This window comes from Echinops telfairi, unplaced genomic scaffold (assembly GCF_000313985.2).
Source record: "Echinops telfairi isolate 266 unplaced genomic scaffold, ASM31398v2 ScPeMD7_3533;HRSCAF=4204_0, whole genome shotgun sequence".
In the NCBI taxonomy this organism is placed as follows: domain Eukaryota; kingdom Metazoa; phylum Chordata; class Mammalia; order Afrosoricida; family Tenrecidae; genus Echinops; species Echinops telfairi.
The window spans coordinates 88,520,836-88,541,868 of NW_022107431.1; the positions used below are offsets into that span (position 1 = coordinate 88,520,836).

Below are 21,033 nucleotides of genomic sequence, written 5' to 3' on the forward strand. Positions count from 1 at the left end.
TTTTATTGTGTCCATTTTACTGATGAGAAAACCGAGGCACAGGGAAGTTTAGTAACTTGCCCAAGTTCACTTAATTAGTAAGGGTCAAAACCAGCCCACACCTCAAGAGTCCAGAGCAAAGGTCTGATAATGTTTACAGGGATGAGCTCTCCCACCTGCGCAATTGTGTGACCTGAGATAAGGACTTAGGGAAATGTCTTCACATGCTGTATCGGAACAATAACAGATACAAAGAGGACCAGCTTCAGTGGGTTATTATGAGCTTAAGCTAGGCCCTGAGCTTACGCTTCCAGAGATGTCTGTGGTTGACCTGGTCCAAGCAGCATATTCAACAATTTGAGATACAGAAAGATCTGAAAATGTGGAATTCCAACATCTATAGCTATTGAACAATCCTCTTTCCCTCCCTGCTCCTCTAATAAAGGTTTTCCTCCAGTCCTGATGTGATTCTCTCATTTTGTTTGGATTCTTTCCTATCAACTCTCAGACCCACAGACCCTCTGAATCTTGGTACACATTGTCTGTCTTTAGCTCCTCGGGCGCTCTGCTACCGGTTCTTTCTTCTGTCAACAACTACATGATGCCCACTGTGAATATCAGAGGTTAACATTTATTGCGCATTTACTCTGCCCCAGTGTTAAGCATTTCACAGGTAGTATATCTCATCTAATCTTCATAATAACCCACTGAAGCTGGTCCTCTTTGTATCTGTTATTGTTCCGATACAGCATGTGAAGACATTTCCCTAAGTCCTTATCTCAGGTCACACAATTGCGCAGGTGGGAGAACTCATCCCTGTAAACATTATCAGCTTCAATAGCAATGCTTATTTATAATAGGTTTGCTAGTATGGTATCACTGGCTGAATAAATCTTAGTGATGTGAGGTAAAGGGTAGAGAAACCATCCAGCTTTATTTTGTAATAGTATGGGTATGACTTAACGAGGAGGGGCCCAGATGAGGCTATCTGCTTCCATAACAATTACAGTCTCAGAACCTGAATACAGTGTCACCGAGTCAGAATTGACTCAATGACAGGGGGTTTGGGTTTGGACTTTAATCCGTGGTCAATAAGTTGATTTCCACTCATAGCAAACCCAGAGGAGAGGGCCCACATGGTACCTGGGACCTCCAGGGTTGGATCTTTACTGACGCCAATGGCCACATCTTTCTTCCAAGGAGCAGCTGGTAGGTGAGTGCAAGGCATTGGCTCTCAGTCAACAGCCCACCAGGGCTGCTAGGACCCTGAGGAGGCTGAAAGGGGAATATCAAAACCAGCTTCTTGACTTTCACTGTGGGCCACTGGAGAATGATGTACCCTTAAGTAGGAGTGATGCCATGGATGGAGAGGGTGGGGGTCATGCCACCCACCCACACCTTCAGGATTTAGTCTGATACTTCATAAAATCCTTGAGCTACTGAGGAGGTTTTCCCAGATGTGGGATTATAAAAAGACTTTTCCCCAAGCTTTGACTTCCCCAAAGATATGCCAAACATTAGAGGCTATTTGGCAGCACATGGTGAGAAGTCAGATGCCTTCAACCTCCAGACTACTGTCTGGTCCCACAAGACAGGCCTGCTGTTAAGGACAATGGATTACTTCTCACTGAAGACTCTTGGCCATCAGTCTGGTCCCTATAGGTGGAGTTCACACCCTACTGATAATGGTTTCAATAGTGAGCCAGAGAACAGTTCAAACCCAGCTCAGTGACATCCAAAATTACGCTGCCTTCCTGAATCTAGGATCCGCCCATCTTGTCACATGTGTACCCCTAATACCACCCCTTCCTATTGAGTGCTTACCCCTAGATCGTCCCCTTCCCATTACTGTAGTACCTATAGTGCAACCCCTTCCTGTGACGTATGTCTTTACCTGTAATTAGGGGGCTTGCTTGTCCCCAAAAGATATATAAGCCTTGGTTAGCAATAAATTTCTCTCTCTCTCTATGTGGACCACCAAGTGAGGCTGAGGTGAGCATACTACCATGAAATGTGTCTGACTCCATTATTTCAATCTCTCTTCTATCTCTCTTATTCTCTATGACTTTACTAATCATTACTTATTATCGCCGTACAATTGCGCCTACCGGACCTGTGATGATGTGTTAGGGGCTCTCCCCCCTGACACACAGACCTCCAGGCACCTACAGCTTAGAACAGAAAGAGCTGGAAGGAATCTCTCTTGGCCCAGCCAGTCTCTACGGAAAAGGTTGGCTGGAGCGCCCCCCGGCGACATGCTCTGGAATCGCACATCTCACCAGGTTGGCTTGCCTTTCTCCTCACCCCCACACAGAGCCTGTTCACCTCTGGGACAGACTGAGCAGCCCCCCCAATTGACCTCAAGTAAAGCTAGTATTTAAATCAAATGTACCGTTATTTGAGCCCAGCCCCCTACCCTCCATGAGAGCCCTTTAAACTCCCTGCAGCCTACACCTGTCCTCACGTCCTCACGAAAAGGATCCTGCGTATTTTGAGAGTTCTTTCCAGTATCTCCCAGCCTGCCCTTCGAGTCAGTGGTCTCTAAGGGAAACAGCTCAACTGGCAAGTACTGAACGTGTGCCCCTGCTGGGACACAGCAAGGAGAACAGTGCTGCACCCTCTCCCCCAACTTCAAGATGAACAGACAGTGGTCAACAGACAGTGCCTCCCTCCTGTTGCCTGTCCCAGTCAGGCACCTCGCTTACTGTGGCACCTCCCAATGTAGTTGGGTGCATCCTCTGGCACCCCTTGGACTTGCACTTGGGGCAAGTGCCTCCCTCTACCCTGTCCCCTCATTATATTATGTCTATCTTGCTTGGAGAAGGACAGTGGGCTTTACCAGATTAATAAAGACCATTCAGCGGTGCCTCCCATAAAACGGCACCCAGGCGCGTGCTATATCTGCCGCATCCTAGATACAGTTCTGCGTCCAAAACCAAACCTCACTATCATTGAGTTGAATCCGATTAGTAGCAACCCCCCACGGCAGAGTAGAACTGCCCCTGTGGGTTTCTGAGTTGGGAGAGGAAAAGTTCATCTTTCTTCCTTGAGGGACTGGTGTGTTTGAACTGCTGACCATGAGGTTAGCAACCCAACGGATGCTTATTCCAAGCTCACTGCCATCAAGCCGATTCAGATTCATACCGATCCTACAGAACAGAGTAGAACTGCCCCTCTGGGTTTCCAAGACGAACTCTCTACAAGAGTAGAGGTCGTGTCTTTCTTTTTCTGAGTAGATGGTGGTTCTGAACTGATGACCTTGCAGTCAGTAGCCCAACACATAACCACCACACACCAGTAGTATAGTGAAGAAGTACTTAGGAGGAAGTACTTAATACAGTTTAAATTCTAGTGCATTTTGTGGTGCTAAGTCATCCCAAACTAGGGCATTACAAAAGTTGTAAAGAATTTACACTTAAAAAATTCCTTTTTAAGTCTAAATATTCACCATGAAAAAGTCACCATAATGAAATGGTTAACTCTTGTCAATTTATACAATCTACCCATGTTTATTTGTGTTTTTCCCAAAGAGGAGGCTTAGAAATCATATCCTATGAAGAAGAATTAAAGTATTGTTCCCCCTTCTTCAAACTAAAGGCTGGTGAAAATGTCGGCCCTGAAATATCTGAGGAATGGCCACCTGTACAGCAAGAGCAGAGCTAGCAGCAAAGGCTGGAAATGAAGGTGGGGCCAAGCATCTTTTGGATCCCCATGACGAAGAACATGGCAAGGGCTGCTGTCAGCATCTGAGGCAACCATCTCAACCTGCAGTGAAGTCCTGTCACTCAGGAAGCTGCTGAGCAGGTGTGACAGCTCAGCCAGATGACCTCCCATGCCCCTTCCAAAGCAACATGGATGTCTGCTTCCTTGCCTACACAGTGCGGTAGTGACTGCCTTCTCTGTCTTCATGTGCCACAGTCTTTGACATATTTACAATATTATTTTCACAGTGGTGTGATGGCTAGGAGGAGCCCTGGTGATGTGGTGGTTACTCAATGGGCTGCTAACCACAGGTCAGCAGTTCTCTGTGAGAGAAAGTTGAGGTTTTCCACTCCCATAAAGAGTTATAGTCACAGAAACCCACAGGGTCAGTTCTTCCCTGTTCTACAGGGTCTCTATGAATCAGAATTGACTCGATGTCAGTGATATATATATATATATATATATATTGGTGTTGGTCAGAGATTTACCTCTTTTGGTAAAGTTGTACTGTGTGTTTACAGACTCACAGATCTATAGGATTTAGTCTGGTGTTTTTAAAAAATGAATTCTAACAAAGGCTGGAGTTAAGATATGAAAATAATAATAGCTTATAATTTATCAAGGGGTCACAACGATGGGGGGGAGAGAAGCTAATACAAGGGATCAAATAGTAAAATAAATGTTTATAAAATAATGATGGAAACATATGTAAAATCTACTTGATACAATTGATGTATGGATTGTTATGAGCTGTAAGAGCCCCCCAATAAAATGCTCTTTAAAAAAATTCTAAAGTTACTAAATTAAAAAATAATTTCCAATCTATACCAAAACTCCACTGGCTCTGTGGAAATGAAACATGGAGAATCTATATGAGTAATTCATTTGCCCTTTGCTCCCTCTAGAACTTCTCTTAGCTCTCTTGCTCACTGTTTTCAGGTTTTTGAAATGGCATGCGATTCATGGCTCACAGATCTAAAGAGAAATTTCTCCTTGACTTTTAAGTGAATTTTCACCTAACTTCAATTTGACTTTCAGCTTCAAACCTCATCTATGTCCACTAATAAAAACCATCTTAAGAGAGTGAAACACAGTGCTTCATTTCCTCATAGGCAATTTTGAAATTATGGAAGATTTTGTTGTGCGCACTCCTTGCTCATGAAGTGATTGAAGCAATGTTGAACACAGCATACAGCTTGCATGTTTAGTCCCAAATGAACTGTTGATCTATTTTTTCACTTGAGCAACAGGACTATCAGCACTAGTTCTGCCAGTTCTAACAAGTGTTTTTATAAGGAAAATATATCCTGATTTCTTTACCAGGGAATCCGTTTCTCCCGGGTTTGAAGAAGGATTAGTGTTACCCTTAAGCTGGGGCTGTAGGTACTATAGAGGTCCCGATGGGAAGGGTGTGGGTGATACCTCCAGCAGTGTGTTTATATGCTACCTTCCTTTGGCTGCACCTCATGACATATCACACCTCCCGTCTTGTTCATGCTGGTCTTCCTCGTCCCTCTCTTCTCTCTAAGGCTCGACTCAAGATGAATGTACTTCATCATGTACCTCACCCTTCCTCTGCTTGCTTTCTCCAGGACTTGGACCTCTTCCAGCACCAGGTGTGCTGCTTTGGGCCGTCATGCTTTGGTTACCTCACATCACCTTAAGGAAGGGCCCTTATTTCGTGATGGCAGAGCCTCGGTGCCAGATCCGCTGCATCAAGGAACCGCATCAATTCCATTAAAGAGGGAAACACTAGATAGCTCATGTGACTTCTCTATCTGTAGAGCAGGGTAGCGTAAGGCAAGGTCAGAAGCTTCTGTGTCAAGTCCAGCCCAGCCACCTCCTTTCCAGGTGTCCTTAACGGGTTCCTTACTCTTTCTCTAAGGCCCAGAGGGTTCCGCTGAAACTGTAGCTGGTGATTGAATGTCACTGAGCACCGGAAGAAATGTGAGGAGAGTGGTGTGCAAAGTGTGCAGCAGCCTTCCACGTAGGTGCTGGATGCCCGAGAGAGGGGAGTTGGCATGAGGAGATTTCCCTGCGATCATGAAGATTCAGGCATCAGGATCCTGCCTTAGACTAAAAATCTTTCAAGGGGAGGTGTCTGAATTTTTTTTACTTCAAGAGAGAGTCCAGTGTCTCCTGCATAATTTGTTTATAATCAAATCAGTTCAACCCACAAAAAAGTTCTCTGTGCATTTAACGAATTTTACATATGTAATCCTTATTTATCAGGAAAAAGTTCATAGTCAAAGATCTATCTAGACCTCTCCCCACACCCTCTCTCCATATATATAGTCTTTACAAACTTTAAAGAATGCTGGAGTTGAGCAAAGATTAAATACAGTATCTGATATGCTGCAAAGTGGCACAGATGTGGGCCTCTTGGCCAAATTTTAAGAATGCCATCATCATGCCCAGCTCCCTTCAAGGCACCTAGGGCACATCGGTGAACAAAACAGGCACTGAGTTAGCTACTTTTAAATGGCAGTCATGGAAGCCCTCAGATATTAGCCTAGTGATTCAATAAAGGCAACCATTGAAACGTCTCCATTCAAACTTGATGAAAGGACTGGAGGGGTGGGGAACATGAGACTTGGTGTGTGCTCCACTGGGAGGGGCAGGGCTCCTATGGATGGGCAGGCAGATGAGGAGGAGAAAGGTAAAGAAGGTTCTATCTTCCACTACGTGGACCATATGTATTCTTAAACTATATCTACATATAATCTGATTTATATAAAATGGTTTATGATTCTCCAAAGTAAACTCACTGCAAAGTCAGTGATTTGAAACCACCAGCCAGTAGAGTTATAGTCTTGGAAACCCACAAGGGGCCTTCTACTCTGTCCTAAGGGGTCACTAAGAGGATAATGACCACACACACATAAACCACCAAAACCCAAGCTCATTGCCATCGAGCTGCTGATGAGATAACTTTGGGGAAGAGCATATCACAACTTTAGAAGCATTGGTAATTTTCACCTTCTTAAACTGCACAGTGGGTCTTTGATCTTTTATGGTCTTTATCTGTAAATCATTGTTATACATATTCTAGAATATGCTATATATTTTCTATGTGTGTTATATAAACCCATGGCATCGAGTCTATTCTGACTTGTAGTGACTCGTAGGGCTTCCGAGGCTGTAAAGCTTTACAGAAGCAGATCGCCTCATCTTTTTCCTATGAAGTAGCTGATGAGTTTGAACCACTGAACTTGTGGTTGGCAGGGCAATGCTTACCTGTCAGCATCAGTAGGGCTCTTTAGGTTTTATATGTAATTCATAGTAAAAAGGAAAACCACACAAAGACAGGGCAAAATACCTTAACCTCATCTCTGTGCCCCAATTCATTCTGATAAAAGCAAAACACTAATTTTGCTGATGTGTTTTCTGGAATACCTTTTCTGAGCCTGGATTTCTTCTTGGGCTTTACGTCTTTCCTCATCCCTGGCTGCCTGCACCGCCTGCACCTTCTCCCTGTGGCACTCCATCATAATCCTCTGGATTCTGTGGACCATGCGCTGTTCTGCAGCCAAGTTTTCTCTCTTCATTTCTTCTTCCATGCTCTGATGCACCTCTAATCTGGTTTTATCCATCAAATCCTTAAGTAACATTAAACATAGGTTTCAATATTATAATTTTTGAAATTGAAAAATGCAAACTAAGAAGTTCTTTAAGTCATAGTTCATCTACTAGATGGGATATGCCCCTTTTAATACTGAGAACTGAGGAGAAAACTGTACAACATGAAAACTCTTCATTGATACAGTGTTTAGTAAAACCAAAAAGGCACAAGCTATGTTGATAAATATGTATCCAGATAATCCTGGAAGGGAATATTAAAAAATAAAAACAGTTGTATTGGGGGAGAATAATATGGTCTTCCCCCAACCCCTTGTCAAAATATTTTATAGTGATAGTGCTGTATTACCTTTATATATAATTTAAAATATATTATACAATTCTACCTCAAGAGCTCAGTCCTGGAAAGTGGCAGAGGCAGTTACGGGGTCTCTTTAGTGTTTCCTAGAGAAGAAGGATCCTAAGACTCATGTAGAAAACAGGTGTGCACTCCTCCAGAGGCAGGAGACCACCTGCCAGCCCCCACCTGCATTCAAACAGCCCTGCTCCTCATTTGTTGTGAGAAACTGGCACACAAGGACTATGTTCCCTAACTTATAATAGAGGAAATCTGGAAAGCTAGTATTCCACAGTAGGAAAGCCTCCACTTTGGTTAAGTTAAAGTCCAAATACATTATCCTGTTTTAAATCATTCCCACAGATTCTCCCCCAACAGTTAAGCTGCCTTAAAGTGAGCACATGGGTGATTTCATCTCCCTACAGAAGCAGATGTCCTCTTGTTATCTCCTCCCAGCCCTTCTCATCCCTTGCCCCAATGCAGGTATTAAGTTTCCTCACCTGTGAGCTCAGGGACCTTACTGTAGATTCCACCCACCTTGTGATGTGTGTAACTATTGAATATGCATGTCTTATGGCTACCTATAAATATCCCAAGAGAGTAAAGACTCCCCCTCTTCCCAGTTCCACATGGACCATCAAGAGGGGCTGAGGAGAGCATGCTACCATAAAATGTATCTGACTCCTTTATTGTACTCTCTCCTATCCTCTATGACTTTATTATGGTTTTTATATATGATAACCATACAATTGCGCCTACTGACCCTTCACTTGTTCGAGTCTGGTTTCTTCTAACAATTGTGTTAAGCAGCCCTTTCTGATTAATGGAGAGGACAGGAGCAAGTGGAGGTTCTGGGAATGGCACAAGTGGTGTGCACTAACCTAGAGGTTGGTGGTTCAAACACAGCCAGCAGCACTATGAAAGAAAGTCTTAGGAATCTGCTTCTATAAAGACCACAGCCATGAAGCCCCTGCCAAACAGTTCTACCCAGTAACACAGAATTGGCCTGCTACCCTGCCCTGGCTACAAGTACCATGGAGAGGTTTAAGCCAAATCATCAGGACTTCATGAGAACAGGCTCACACAACCCCAAAGGAAACCCTGTTGTCAGTTGGGAAATGCTTATTCTGCCACAGTGCACCAGGCCCTCTGCAGGGTCCAGCCCAAACAACACAATGAGGAGAACATGCTCAAGTGATTTGTTCTCTAGCAGAAGAGACCCCTGACCTAGTCGTGCAGTGTGCTGTGATAGAAATGTATGCCCGAAAGGAGGATCGGTTAATTCAGTCCAGGAGTTGGAATCAACTCAATGGCAGTGGGGTTTTGTTTTGAAGGAGCTTCAAATGTTCATTTAGAGGTGAATAGTTACATCTATTTTAGGGATGATGTTGAGAAAACATCATAGAACCAAGTTCTATCACAAAGTGAACCTATGGAAGAACGAGGGATAGCAATAGGCTTTCAAGAGGCTCATCAGCTTATTTATCATTCTCGAAATCATTGTCTTAAAAGATGCCACCTTTACAATTGTTTTTTGTTTGTTTGTTTTCATAGCTGCAGAATCCCTCCTTCAAATGAAATCTTACCTGCAAGTGGAAAGAAAATCAATAAGAGCAGAGCTCTCTTGGCGGCACATACCCTTCACCCATCACCACTTCTTTGTGTGGTGGCGCCAGAGAAAGCCAGCTGCCCTGCAATGTCTTCATAGACGTTCTGCAGCTGAAGCTGAGGAAAGAGTCCAGAGAAGTCTAGGTTTCGAGGAAAATGGAAAAAGCTTTCCGCTCCTTAGGTAAGCATTTCAACAACTAAACTGTTTGCTCGATGAAAGTAGTTGCTGTTGAATTAAGTCTGACTCATGGCTTCTCCATGTATGTTAGATGAGATTTTTCCCAAAGGATTTTTCAATGGTTTCTTTAATTAGAAATAGATCACCAGGCCTTTCTTCCTCTGGGTAGGCTCAAACTTCCAATATTTGGTTAGCAGCCAAGTGCTGAAACTGTACCACTCACAAACTCCATTTGCTAGTTAGACTTTCAGGAAGAAAGTTTTTACCTTTTCACTTTGACTAGTTCAAGAGCGGGAAGTGGGAAGTGGGAGGGTTGGAGAAGTAAACAGACAATAGAAATCAACTTTGAAAATTTCTCCAAAGTGCTTCATTTCATAAATTCAGAAAATCTTAGTTTCTGGAAAACATTTGCTGCTTCTAAGTGCTAGCTGGGTTTCCCTTTACACAATAAAAAAAATTTTTTTTCTGTTAATGAAGATTTTGTATGGAAATATTTCTAAAACGCAACACTTCGATCTTTAACATAAAATAGAACATCTGAACACAAGTCACATTTTCATGATGGTCCAGGCTTCGTAGACAAAGATGAATTATTGTGTGGAGGGAAAAATGTGGACTTATACACAGTAATTGCTCAAGTTTGTAGGGCCATTTGTCTGTTACTTAAAGGATCTCTGATGTGTGCGTTTGGAGATTTGATGGCAGCTTCTTAGGAATGGCCCGATTCTTCCCAGGCCATCGAGTGGAGGACTCTTCATCTTTACTGCGGCCAGTCGGGCTCTTCCCACCACTGCTAGTGCCCAGTATCTCACGGATCTCCCACAGGGGAAATTCAACAGCCCAGTCGGGGAGGTTCAGGTTGTGCAGTGAGCTGACGCAGGTCTGAGTGGGGAATAGAGAAGCTCCGCTCTAGACAAGGCTGGGTTTATTTTGGAGTCAGGGGCCTTTATCTGACTCCTTAGGGGACATTTTAACTTATGTCTGGACTTTAATTAGACTACCAATAGCTGGAATTGCTAGGTCATTGAAATTCAGTTTGGTGAAATATTGCCATTAAGAATGTATTTCTATCTGAATCCTGTATCCATAAATTGTATCCTCGCCCTTTATTTTTATAGTATTCTAAGCTATCACTTAAGAGTGCAAAATGTAGCCTTTCCTCAATGTAGTGATTTAGCAAAACCAAAATTCCTTTTAAAGAGGTCACAGAGATCATGAAACACAAGTATCCACTGCTTTTCAAAAGTTCACCTTGTGCCACTTTGCTTTTGCGAAAGAGGGCCTACTAAAGGACCCGTGTTCACTAACTTGAGAGACATGTGAAGGGGGGAATCAAAGCTTGCAGTGAGCACTAGAGGGTGCATGCACCCAGCAGCGAATGGGAAACCTTCCAGCGCCTTTCTGGAGAACGACACCATGCGTACCTCGTTTCCAGCTTACTTTTACGGTGCTGGCATTATTTTAGGACATTTGGGTTACAAAAGGTTTTATAGGAGCACCTGAATTTGGGGGTAGAGAAGGAAACCTATACACACTTAAAGCTACAAAAGGAATTCAAAATTTGAGTTCTACAATGGGTTTCCTGATGAAATTACATTTACTCGAACGCAGTTCGAGTGCCCCAGTTCACATTTCAAGATGTTATAAGCAGTGGCCTCCAGAAACCCACCATGGTTACTGTAGAGCTGTTCGGCCAACTCGGGAGGTTCCTCTCAGGCGTCACAACGCCTCTCGTATCAGTCATAGGGACTCAGGGACCTTCCCTGTTGGCATTCTTGGCTACAAAGCTCCAGGAAACACCAGTGGTCACTGCCCTGCACCTCCAGGCTTCCACCGAGTTTTAAATTGACCCTGACTTCAGTACTCTTCCGACCTTATTTATTCTTACTTTATCTTAGCTTCCATCTTTTTCATTTCCTTTTTAAAATTACTGCCCTTGAACAAGGTAATATAAACAACATTCTCAAAGCACCACCTGTCCTTGGGATAAGATCGCTAAACTTTATCTAATAGTAAGCCTCTAAGACATATCCAACTCCTAACATGATAGAAAAACGATCCTCACTAGTCTCTACATACCAGAATGTATCATTTGATCTTCTAAAAGAACTTGGGGTTTTTGTTTTGGTTTTGTCATGCTGTAGATTGGACATCTCAGACGTTGAGGATCACCTGGGCCATGAGTGAAACATGCTGCGGGCGATTCTGTTTCTGTAGGTCAGAGAGGGCCCAGAAACCTGCAGGTGAAGGCCCAGGTGAGCTGGTGGTTTAAAGGCAGCCCCTAGTGTGCTCCACTGAGGTGTGCATCTCACAGATGAAATAACAATCCTGCACAGTCCTCCAGACAAATCAGTGCCTCATAAACACCCCGGAGATGGTTTCCGCATACACTCTCAAACCACAGGCATCAATTTCAGAAAGGCCAACCCCCCTACAATGTTTTGCCTACCCAGTCTTGGGATTTCTTTCCACTGCAGCACTAAATGCATCAGTTCCACCTGAAGGTTATATGGGGTGCAATCGGATGATGAAAGGAAGGTAGGGTGTGGATAGCTTATAGCAGAATGGCCCTGGCTGTAGCAGGGCTGGGTCAGGGCTCTGGAGACACCTGCCAAGAGTTCTCCTTTATAATTGTTAGCCTGAGGGAGGTGATGGAGGTGGGGAGATGGCCAGCAGGGAGCAGCACAGGGAAGTAGCCAGGAGAACCCAGATGGTGGGAGGCTTGGGGCGTGGCTAATTATCAACTCACAGAGCAGTCTCTCCATCCTGTAGGAACCAGTATGACCATACTGACACCTGCCAGCTGAGAAGGAGACCTGCCTAAGACATGCTGCATACACTTTTCATACTTTGAACTGCAACAAGATAGCCAGCGGGCTACTCAGGCAAACCCTCAGGGACTGGTCTGGAGCCAAGGAGTGAGCACTACACCACCATGTTGAGAGCCAGGGATGAAGCCCCATTTCTGTCAGCAAGTCTTCAGAGAACCAACCCCACCCTCAGTTGATTCCGACCCTGCGACTCTATAGGACAGAGTACAAACTCCTTAGGGTTTCTGAGACTTTTTTTTTTTGAGGCGGTAGATCTTTATGAGAATGGATAGCCTCACTTTCTCCCACAGAGTGGCAAGAGGGTTTGAAAATCCAACCTTGCAGTTAGCAGCCCAACATGTAACCAACTGCACCATCAATGCTCCCACTTCTGTGGCTAAGGAGGTTTTCACCAAGTTCAGATCCGAACTATGGTAGATGCTCACTGTTTGAACAATAAATAACGGACTGCCACACGACTAGATGGGCCGGTAATCCGGACCTGTTTGCTGATGATGTTCTCATTAAGTGAGGTCAAACCTAAGGCGGGCCTCTGCCACTTGCCTTCCGGCCTCCGTCCATGCATCAGCATACCTGAACCACATCCTGTCCTGCCCTTTTGTCAGCCAAACTAAAGGAGAACGGATTTCTGTATCGTGTTGCTCTCACAGATTTTATAACTCAGGTACTGAACTATGCTCAGAGTTCTCTGCCCAGAAAGCTTACTGTTTACCAAGCCTGGGGTGCTTGAGCCACTCACAGGTTAGAGAGCGTTCCGCTCCCGTTTTGACCTCTGGCCCTGAAGGAAATACTTGAGGGAGAATGCAGCTTCCCTCTCTGTACTGTGGGAAATGTCGATTCCCAGACTGGATGCAATCAGAAAACCCAGGGGAAGGACAAGGACAGCTTGCTCCATTCCTCCAACAACTCTTTAAACCCTGAGTCAAGGTCGTGTGCTGGGCACAGGCAAAAGCAGTGACAGGACAGGTGTGCCCTTCGGGAGGCTGCAGTCATGGGGGAAGAGTGGGATGTTAAACAACTGAACACATCACTCAATCTTCACAACTGCACTGACTGCTATAACCAAGAAGGGGCTTTCACGGACAACGTATGAGCACCCATCTCGAATTCAGCCCTGGGAAGCTCCCCTTAGGAAGTTCTGTTTGAGCTAAGGTCTGAAGGATGGTGAGCCAGATGGAGGCACGGGAAGAACATTCTGGAAAACACAATGAAGCTAGGAGTGTGGTGTGTTCAGGATGGAGGGCTCAAAGATAGGCAGTGAGACAGGGGAGAGGCAGTAGCGAGAGAGAGGCTCAGTGCTGAGCCTATGGGCTTTGAGAGCCCCAGGCAGGCTTCCTGGTCCAGGAAGGCAGAGGCTGAGAGGCTGGCTGCGGAGAGGCGTTGCTGTGGACCGATGGCTGTATCCTTCCTTTTGATCACTTCCTACCGCCTCCAATAAACCGCCTTCATCGTGAGTGTTGTCTGTGAGTTCTGTGTGGCCATTGCCATGCGTTCTTGAACTCGGCATAGAGGTGAAGAGCAGTTGGTGTCGGGATCGGTAAAGGAGGATAGAGCATGCGTGGCCCGCTGTTGAGTCAAGGCTGACAACGCAGAACGTTGGTACCCGTCGTCCCTGCCCCCCTCCCCCTTCCCCTGCAGCTGCTGCCTTCCTCAGGCCATAAAGAAAGGGAGTCAAACGTCCACTCTCTAGAACTTCCCCTCTTTCGACCCCTTTGTTGATGCGAGTAAGGGTAATGCTTCCTCTTGTGACCAAGGATTATCTCCACATAAGAGCTCAACAAAGAAATGGCAGGAAGGTCCAGAGGATCGCTGATGAAAGAGGCTAGAGATCAGACTATGGAGAAGTGATTCAGCTACAGGGTGACCAGCACAAGCACATAGGCCAGTTTCTTGTGGAGACTGGACTGGCTGAGGACGACCAGCTGGAGGTTCATGGGTTTTAAGTGCTTGCGGCTCATTGAAACTTAAGTGAGGAATTCCTTGCAACGAGAAGAAATGTCCCCTCTGTCCCTTGTCATGAGTTTTAAATCTCACAGCATGTAGGACAGTTAGTTAAAAGTATTGCTGCAAAGGCTCCGGGTCATCCATGGACATCGATACGAGCAGTCAGCGAGGGAGTTATTGATTCTCCTCAATAATCCACTGTCTTAGCCTTGTGGAACTTTAAAAAAAAAGATATTTTTGTGCCATGAGAAAAATGGTTTTGAGGTCAAGGTTAAATCAAATTTTTAATCAGACTCAAGTGGGCATATCCCCAAATCAATGAAGCGTTGCACCAAGCTGACAGGAATGCTGCCCCCACTCTCCGGAAAACAACAGTTTCTAAATGGATAAAGCATTTCAAGGAAAGTCAGGAAGACCTCAGAGATGAGTCAAAAAATGGAAGACCATCAACTTCAACAAATGAAGAAACTGGCTGAAGTCTAGAAACTATGGGCCGATGACAATAGATTGACCGCTGACAGCTCCTAAAGCCGTAGATCCCACGTGATTCTACAGTTTCAGTTTTAACCCAAATGAATGGGACTCAGCCAGCTTTTGGCTTGACGGAAGCCGAATGCATTGTGGGAAGATCAGCTGGCTCAAAGGCCTGGTCTTTCCATCAGTCTTCTAAGCCAGACTAAAGCTATTGAAGATGATTCTATGGAAAGAATGAGAACATTTAAAAGGGACATTATCTGAATCCTTCAAGGATGCAAAACTGCCATTTTGACATGGCATAAATCAGAGGAAGGGGAGTTTGGGGAAGAAGTGTTAGAGAGCTAGAAGCAACACCTACAGAAGTGTACAGACCGATTTTTTTAAGTGTATAGACTAAAATGCAGACTCTGTCAGTAAACAGTAGCTTTATTTTTGATATTTTTGTTTGGTCAAGGCTTTATGATTGCACAGCAATACTCTCGGTCTTACTCTTGTGTAATGTAACCATTTGGGGTTCACGTCTAACTTGGACTAGTGCAATGCCTTCATGCAATAAACTGAACAGAGCCATGCTGCCCAGTCTTGAAATCCCTCATGTAAGCAGGTCAAGTAGCAGGCACCAGACAGTAACCCAATCTGAAAAAAACAACCTCATTTCCGCCCAGCTCGGTGCCCCAAGTTCTCAGATGGCTATGTCTGGACAGAAGCTCCCCTTCCCTCAGAAATGGCATCCTCCATCTGGACCCTTTCAAGAGACCCAAGAGGAGGGGATGGGATGAGACAGCTGTACTCTAGAGGGAACTTTTGCTACCAAAGATCCCCTGGTCCAACCTTAGGAGAGGCCTTTTTCCCTCCGGTGAGGTGATAAGACTATCTAGCTTCTCATGTGTCCTTTTTGACCAGACATATCCTAGCTAAGGGGTGTCCAGCGATCACCAGAGTGTGAGCATACCATTCAACTAGAGTTAGCTTTTGACAAGAGAACAAATGTTCCACTGATGTACTAGCTGTAGAATGTTCAACTCACTGGCAACCGCTGCCCAATGTCATGTGAAGTGGCAACTGGTTATTGTTCTCCGTCAGTGTGAATGTTATATAATACAGTTGAACTTTTCATGTAAAGAAAACTTGTTTTCAGAAAAGAGAAAATAAGAAGAATGGCCCGTGGAAGTAAGTCTGACCTTTGCTTTGTGGCAATAGAGAAGCCAGAAAAGGCCAAATAGGGTCCCCACCCCATTTACTGCAGAGGGCCATGCCTTGAAATTAATAGTGAGTGTGCACATAGGAGTATATCTAGCACATCCATAGAGGTGCCATAAAGAAGACAAACGAAAGGAGAAAAGATGAGAGGCACAAAGAAAAAGACAGCGATAAATGATCCTCCCAAAAAGCTTTCGCACGAATCAAGAGCTGCAATACTGAGGACAGCGTGGTTCCTGGAAGAAGTCTTGTGCCAGAGTTGGCCGAGAGAATCCCAGGAGGGACAGCGTGAGAGAGAGAGCTAGTGGTGACGACGAAGCTGCCGCTGGAGCTGAGCAAAGGTGCTCCAGTTAGCAATGGAGAAGAGGCGGAGGGTAGCAAGTCAATGGCAAAGAGGCTTGCACAGCTGAATGGGGGCATCTAGCGCCAAGAGGTCTTTCCAGAGAGGGCCAAGAGGAGGCCTGTGCAGAGGAGGCTGAGCGGGGCCTGCAGCGCTAACAGAGGGCATGAATGGTGGAGAGGGGGCTTGTTTGCCTACATGCTTCCTGATCCTGATCCGGACTTGTAGCTTGTTAATCTTGATCTCAAGTTGTATCCTATTACTTCCTTAATAAATCACTGAATTAAGTATAGTCTATGAATTCTGTATAGCCAGTACAACAAATTACTGAACCTAGCAGGGAGATAGAGAATGCTGTGGGTGGGCAGCAAGAGTCAGAAATGGTAAAGAAGTTGGAGAGAAGATGTTCATTTGACCTCTACTTCATAGGGAATCACCTTTGGATGGGTCCTGGTCTTTATGACTAAGGAATCTAGGTTAATTTCTGATGATGTGATTACTAGTAGAGCATCACCAACACCAACCTCACCAACTAACTAACTGATTGCCGTCGAGTCGATGCCAGCTCCTAGTGACCCTATAGAACAGGGTAGAACTGCCCCTGTGAGTTTCCAAGACTGTAACTCTTTATGGAAGAAGAAAGCCCAGTCTTTCTCTCATGGAGTGGCTGGTGGTTTCAAACTGTTGACCCTGCAGTGAGCAGCCCAAGCATAATCACTACCCCAACAGGGCTCCAAACACCAACCTTTGCCAAGGCTTTCACTAACTTAAATACTTTTTAAAAGACAACAAAAGTCCATTTAAAAACCTGTAGATTTTTTTTATGTGTCTCTTCCATATTTAGAAGGTCAATTTTGTGCTTTTCATTTGCTTCTTCAAGTGCTTTTTCCACAGCTTGTTTTTGGTGTTCCTCGGCCTTTAAAATGGGGGGAGAAATCCATCATGATGAATGTAGAATAAATCACCACTATTTAGGATATTAGTAAATCAGGTTATCAAGTTTACTATAAATAAACAATGACTATATGGCCCGTAATTACTTGTTCTGTTCCCATTTAAAACTTTCCATAGCTAAGTAGCTACTTTTGCCAGAGATGCTTAAGATATCCCCATATCTGGGTTCTATTACTGCTTCAGATGTTGCTAAGGAGGCAGCTTTACTAAAGGCGGCTAGCTTCTTTTCTCCTCGTCACGTCTTGCCTGCTAATCAAAATAGATATAACAATTCCTCACATCACAGTTAGGTCCCGAAGACCAGTTTGTTACATGAAAAATCAGCGTCATGCAAGAATGTCGACTGTGCTGTTACCATTTGAAACAAATCAATACAGTGAAAGAAATATAGATGCATTTTAGGTAGATTATAACTTTTTGTTTTTGTTGGTTTTTTAGAGTATACAATTGATTGGTTTTTAGCAGATTCACAGAGTTGTGCAACCGTCACCACAATCAACTCTAGAACAAGTTTTGTTTATGCCTGAATTGGGTGAGGGCTTACAGAGCAGGTACGTTTTCCAACAACAATTCTTACGCATTTTGTTTCATGGCTTTGATTACGATCCTCACACTGTCACGTCACTTATCCCACTTCCTCCTTGTTTCCTGTTTCCATTCCTTTTGTTTCTAACCCATGTGAATTTTGTCCTTGGGCAAATACTGTAAATGGTTGATTCTTCTAAGGTGTGTGCATCTAGCTAGAGTTATTGCTCCCCTTATTGTTAGTGGTGGTGTTCGGTGCCGTTGAGTCTGTTCTGATTCATAAAGACCCTGTGCACAACAGAATGAAACACTGCCCCTCAGAGACCTGTCTATTTGGCTGAAAATTGGATCCTGGAAGTGGGTTTATTTACAGACCAAGAGCCATAGTGTCTGTGGTTCCACCAGTGTCTATCAGACCAGTAAGCCTGGTTGGTCTTTTTCATGATTTTGAGTCTTGTCCCAGTTTTCTCCCACTCATTCTAGCATGTCGGAATGCGATTCCTTTCAGAGACGTTGGAAATGGTGGCTGGCACCATCTAGTTCTGGTCTGTTTTGTCGAGAACAATGTGCACAGGGTCCATTAGTCCAACGGACTAATTATGTCCATGTGTCTTCAATTTTTTTTCCTCTTCCTTCCTCTGGACAGGGAGAGACCAATAGTTGTACCTTAGATGGTACAGCTTTTAAGACCAGCCGTACCCCCAGGTGAATGTAGAACACTGTTTTTGTGGACTCCGTTATGCTAACTCCCCTTGGTGACCACGGACACTATGGTTCTGAGCCCTCAGGCCATTGGCTTACTGTCTCAAGATTCTTGGTTCTGTAAAAGACATTTTCATCACTCTTCCCCCTGTATGCGGGTAGATTTCCAGCAAAGGTAAATACATATATACAAATATCCTCCATCAAGCCTGTAAGCTTTCAGTCTACATGTCTGTTGATCCAGGTATCTATGCATTACTGACTACTATTGCAAGACCAGGTATATAACAGTATTTGTCTCTGCTGCCTTTAACTCTTGAACTCCTCCCAGTACCTCCCTCTGCCTTCGGCATTTTTGACTACCGTTCCTCTTGTTGTATATTGTTTTCCCCTTCACCCCTCTTAACACGGGCATCCCCTCTAGCCAGGAATTGACTCTCCTTTATCTTACCTTAACCCACAAGTCTGCTTCTGCTTTTGCAATGCGATGTTTGAGTAGAGCTTCTTGAAATTCCTCTTCTTTGTTCTGAATATTTTCCCCAATCTCTGTGCATTTGGAGAGAAATGATCACAGATATCCACAACCTGTTTCCTAGATTCTTTTTCAGCAACACCGGGTTATTAACAAGGGCTATAGAAGAGATGTATCATTTTAGACTTGAATCTTTTCTTTAAAAATGACAACAGGGGCAAATTTTTCCCTAATTGGTTAGCGTGAACTCAGAGTACTGTTAAGTCTGGATGGAGTGAGCTGTTCCCCTCAACACACCAGTCCACCCAGCAAGCAACTAGGGAATTACAGTGAAATCAATGCCCCGCAGGAAGGGAGCTCATTTTACACACGCAGAGGAGGACAGGGACTCAATTTTGAAGAGGTATTAGAACATCATACAACTCCTCTCGCGCTCCTTCCATCTGGGTGCTGGTACTATCTCCATCAGAAAAGTGGTGATGGGTACCTTCTTTGACCCACCATATACTGTGGTTTAAGATGGTGCAAGAATAAAATACGTGGTGGCTAACCCAAAAGTTGGCAGATCAAACCCACCCAGGGGTTCCATGGGAGAAAGGCCTGGCAATCCACTCCCATAGGCATTGAACGCAAACCTCAATTCCGACTCACAGTGACCATATAGGACAGTCGAACTGTCCGTGTGCTTCCCAGGCTGTACATCTGTAAGGGAGCAAAGTCTCATCCTTTTCCTGTGGAGCAGCTGGTGCATTTGAAGCGCTGAACTAGTGGTTAAGTCCCAACGTACAACGCACGACAGCCCCAAGACCTAGAAAGTCCTATGAGGCTTCTGTCACGTGGGGTCGCCATGAGTTGAATTACACTTGACAGCAACTAACAACATGCCCTGGCTTAGTGTGGAAGTCTCCTGGGTTTAGCTCTTTCAACTGGATAGTGATTTAAGGCACGTCACTGATCTCATTTGATTTTCAACTAATAATATTTACATATTACAAACTAGAAAATAAAGGTCTAGAGAGGTTAGAGGTACACACAACAGATCTGTAGGGACAGAGCTGGACCTGGAGAGGAGACCTGAACTCTTTGAGCAGGGCGCTGGGTTTCTCCCCATCTCCTGCCAAAGTGTGCATTAGAGATGCCGAGGACCTCTATGCAGGTAAAGAGCTGCTGAAGCCACACACAGTCATCTCTGTCTCCAAACTTCTCATCTTCGTTCCATTAGATTCCTACATGATACACTTATTAGAATACTTATTCATGTGATTGGTCCTTGATCAACTCTCTGAAATTAGAGTGTGCATCTTATACCAAAGTGTATCTTTCCTGAAGCTTAGCTTGGGGATGGGCACAAGTAAGACATTTGCGAACATGCATGTTTATCTGCCCAGCACATCTTGGCTCCATCAGGTAAGAGGACACATTTATCAGAAAAATGTCCCTGCTTCACTTCATGCTAACTCACTTATGCTAACTGGTGGGACTTCCTGTCCCATTACAGCAACTCACCTCCTTGGCACATCCCATCATTCCATCCTGCAGACCACAATAATTGGTCTAGGATTAGGTACATGTTTACTTACTAGGCTCTTACTAAGGATTTTATACAAGGATGTGAGGTGATCACAGCTTTTTTTCCTGGGTTTCTTGAACTAGAAAAACTAGACACTCAGAGCATATGGGTCCACATCATCTCCTTTCCTTGCTGCTGGAGGAAACCTGGTTGCAGTAGGAAAGGTTTAGGGTGATACATAAAGGGAATACGTGTGGAGAGCCTGAAAGCCCTTGAAGTCGCCAGGGCCAGATCCAAGTTGAGTTTCTCTGCTTAAAAAGTTAAATTAAAAAAATTTTTAAATCATTTTATTGATTTATAATCACTCTTATCACAATCCATACATCCATCCATTGTGTTAAGCACACTTGTACATCTGTTGCCATCCTCACTCACAAAACATTCGCTTTCTCCTTGAGACCTTGATATCAGCTCATTTTGTCCCCTTCCTCCCTCCCCGTACCCCCTCCCTCATGAACCCTTGATAATTTATGAATTATTGTTATTTTGTCATATCTTAAACTGTTTGACATCTCCCTTCACCTACCTTTCTGTTGTCCATCCCCCAGGGAGGAGGTTATATGTAGATCCTTGTAATCGGTTCCCCCTTTCCTCCCCACCTTCCTTCCACCCTCCCAGTATTACCACTCTCACCA

The 21,033-nt window shown here is 44.4% G+C and overlaps 3 protein-coding genes across 5 annotated transcripts in view; all 3 read right to left on the bottom strand.

The window, feature by feature from the left end:
* CFAP206 (cilia and flagella associated protein 206) overlaps positions 1–21,033 on the bottom strand; it is a 90,989-nt gene that overhangs the window by 47,280 nt on the left and 22,676 nt on the right. The window contains exon 1 of one of the 2 annotated variants that reach the window (XM_045294641.1): positions 18,808–18,892. The exons of the other annotated variant lie outside the window; for it this stretch is intronic. The gene's annotated coding sequence lies outside the window, so the exon portion shown is untranslated. Of the gene's footprint in view, positions 1–18,807; positions 18,893–21,033 lie in introns of those variants that run through there. 2 annotated transcript variants of the gene reach the window in all.
* Positions 1–21,033, bottom strand: part of CUNH6orf163 (chromosome unknown C6orf163 homolog) — a 36,322-nt gene that overhangs the window by 1,758 nt on the left and 13,531 nt on the right. Inside the window, 3 exon segments of the mRNA XM_004696520.3 lie at positions 7,078–7,280; positions 16,984–17,091; positions 18,808–18,902. Coding sequence (XP_004696577.3) covers positions 7,078–7,280; positions 16,984–17,091; positions 18,808–18,902 — 406 coding nt within the window.
* SMIM8 (small integral membrane protein 8) overlaps positions 7,243–21,033 on the bottom strand; it is a 40,580-nt gene continuing 26,789 nt past the window's right edge. Inside the window, exon 3 of one of the 2 annotated variants that reach the window (XR_006680493.1) lies at positions 7,243–7,280. The gene's annotated coding sequence lies outside the window, so the exon portion shown is untranslated. Of the gene's footprint in view, positions 7,281–18,819; positions 18,903–21,033 lie in introns of those variants that run through there. The other variant, XR_006680492.1, reaches the window with a different exon arrangement.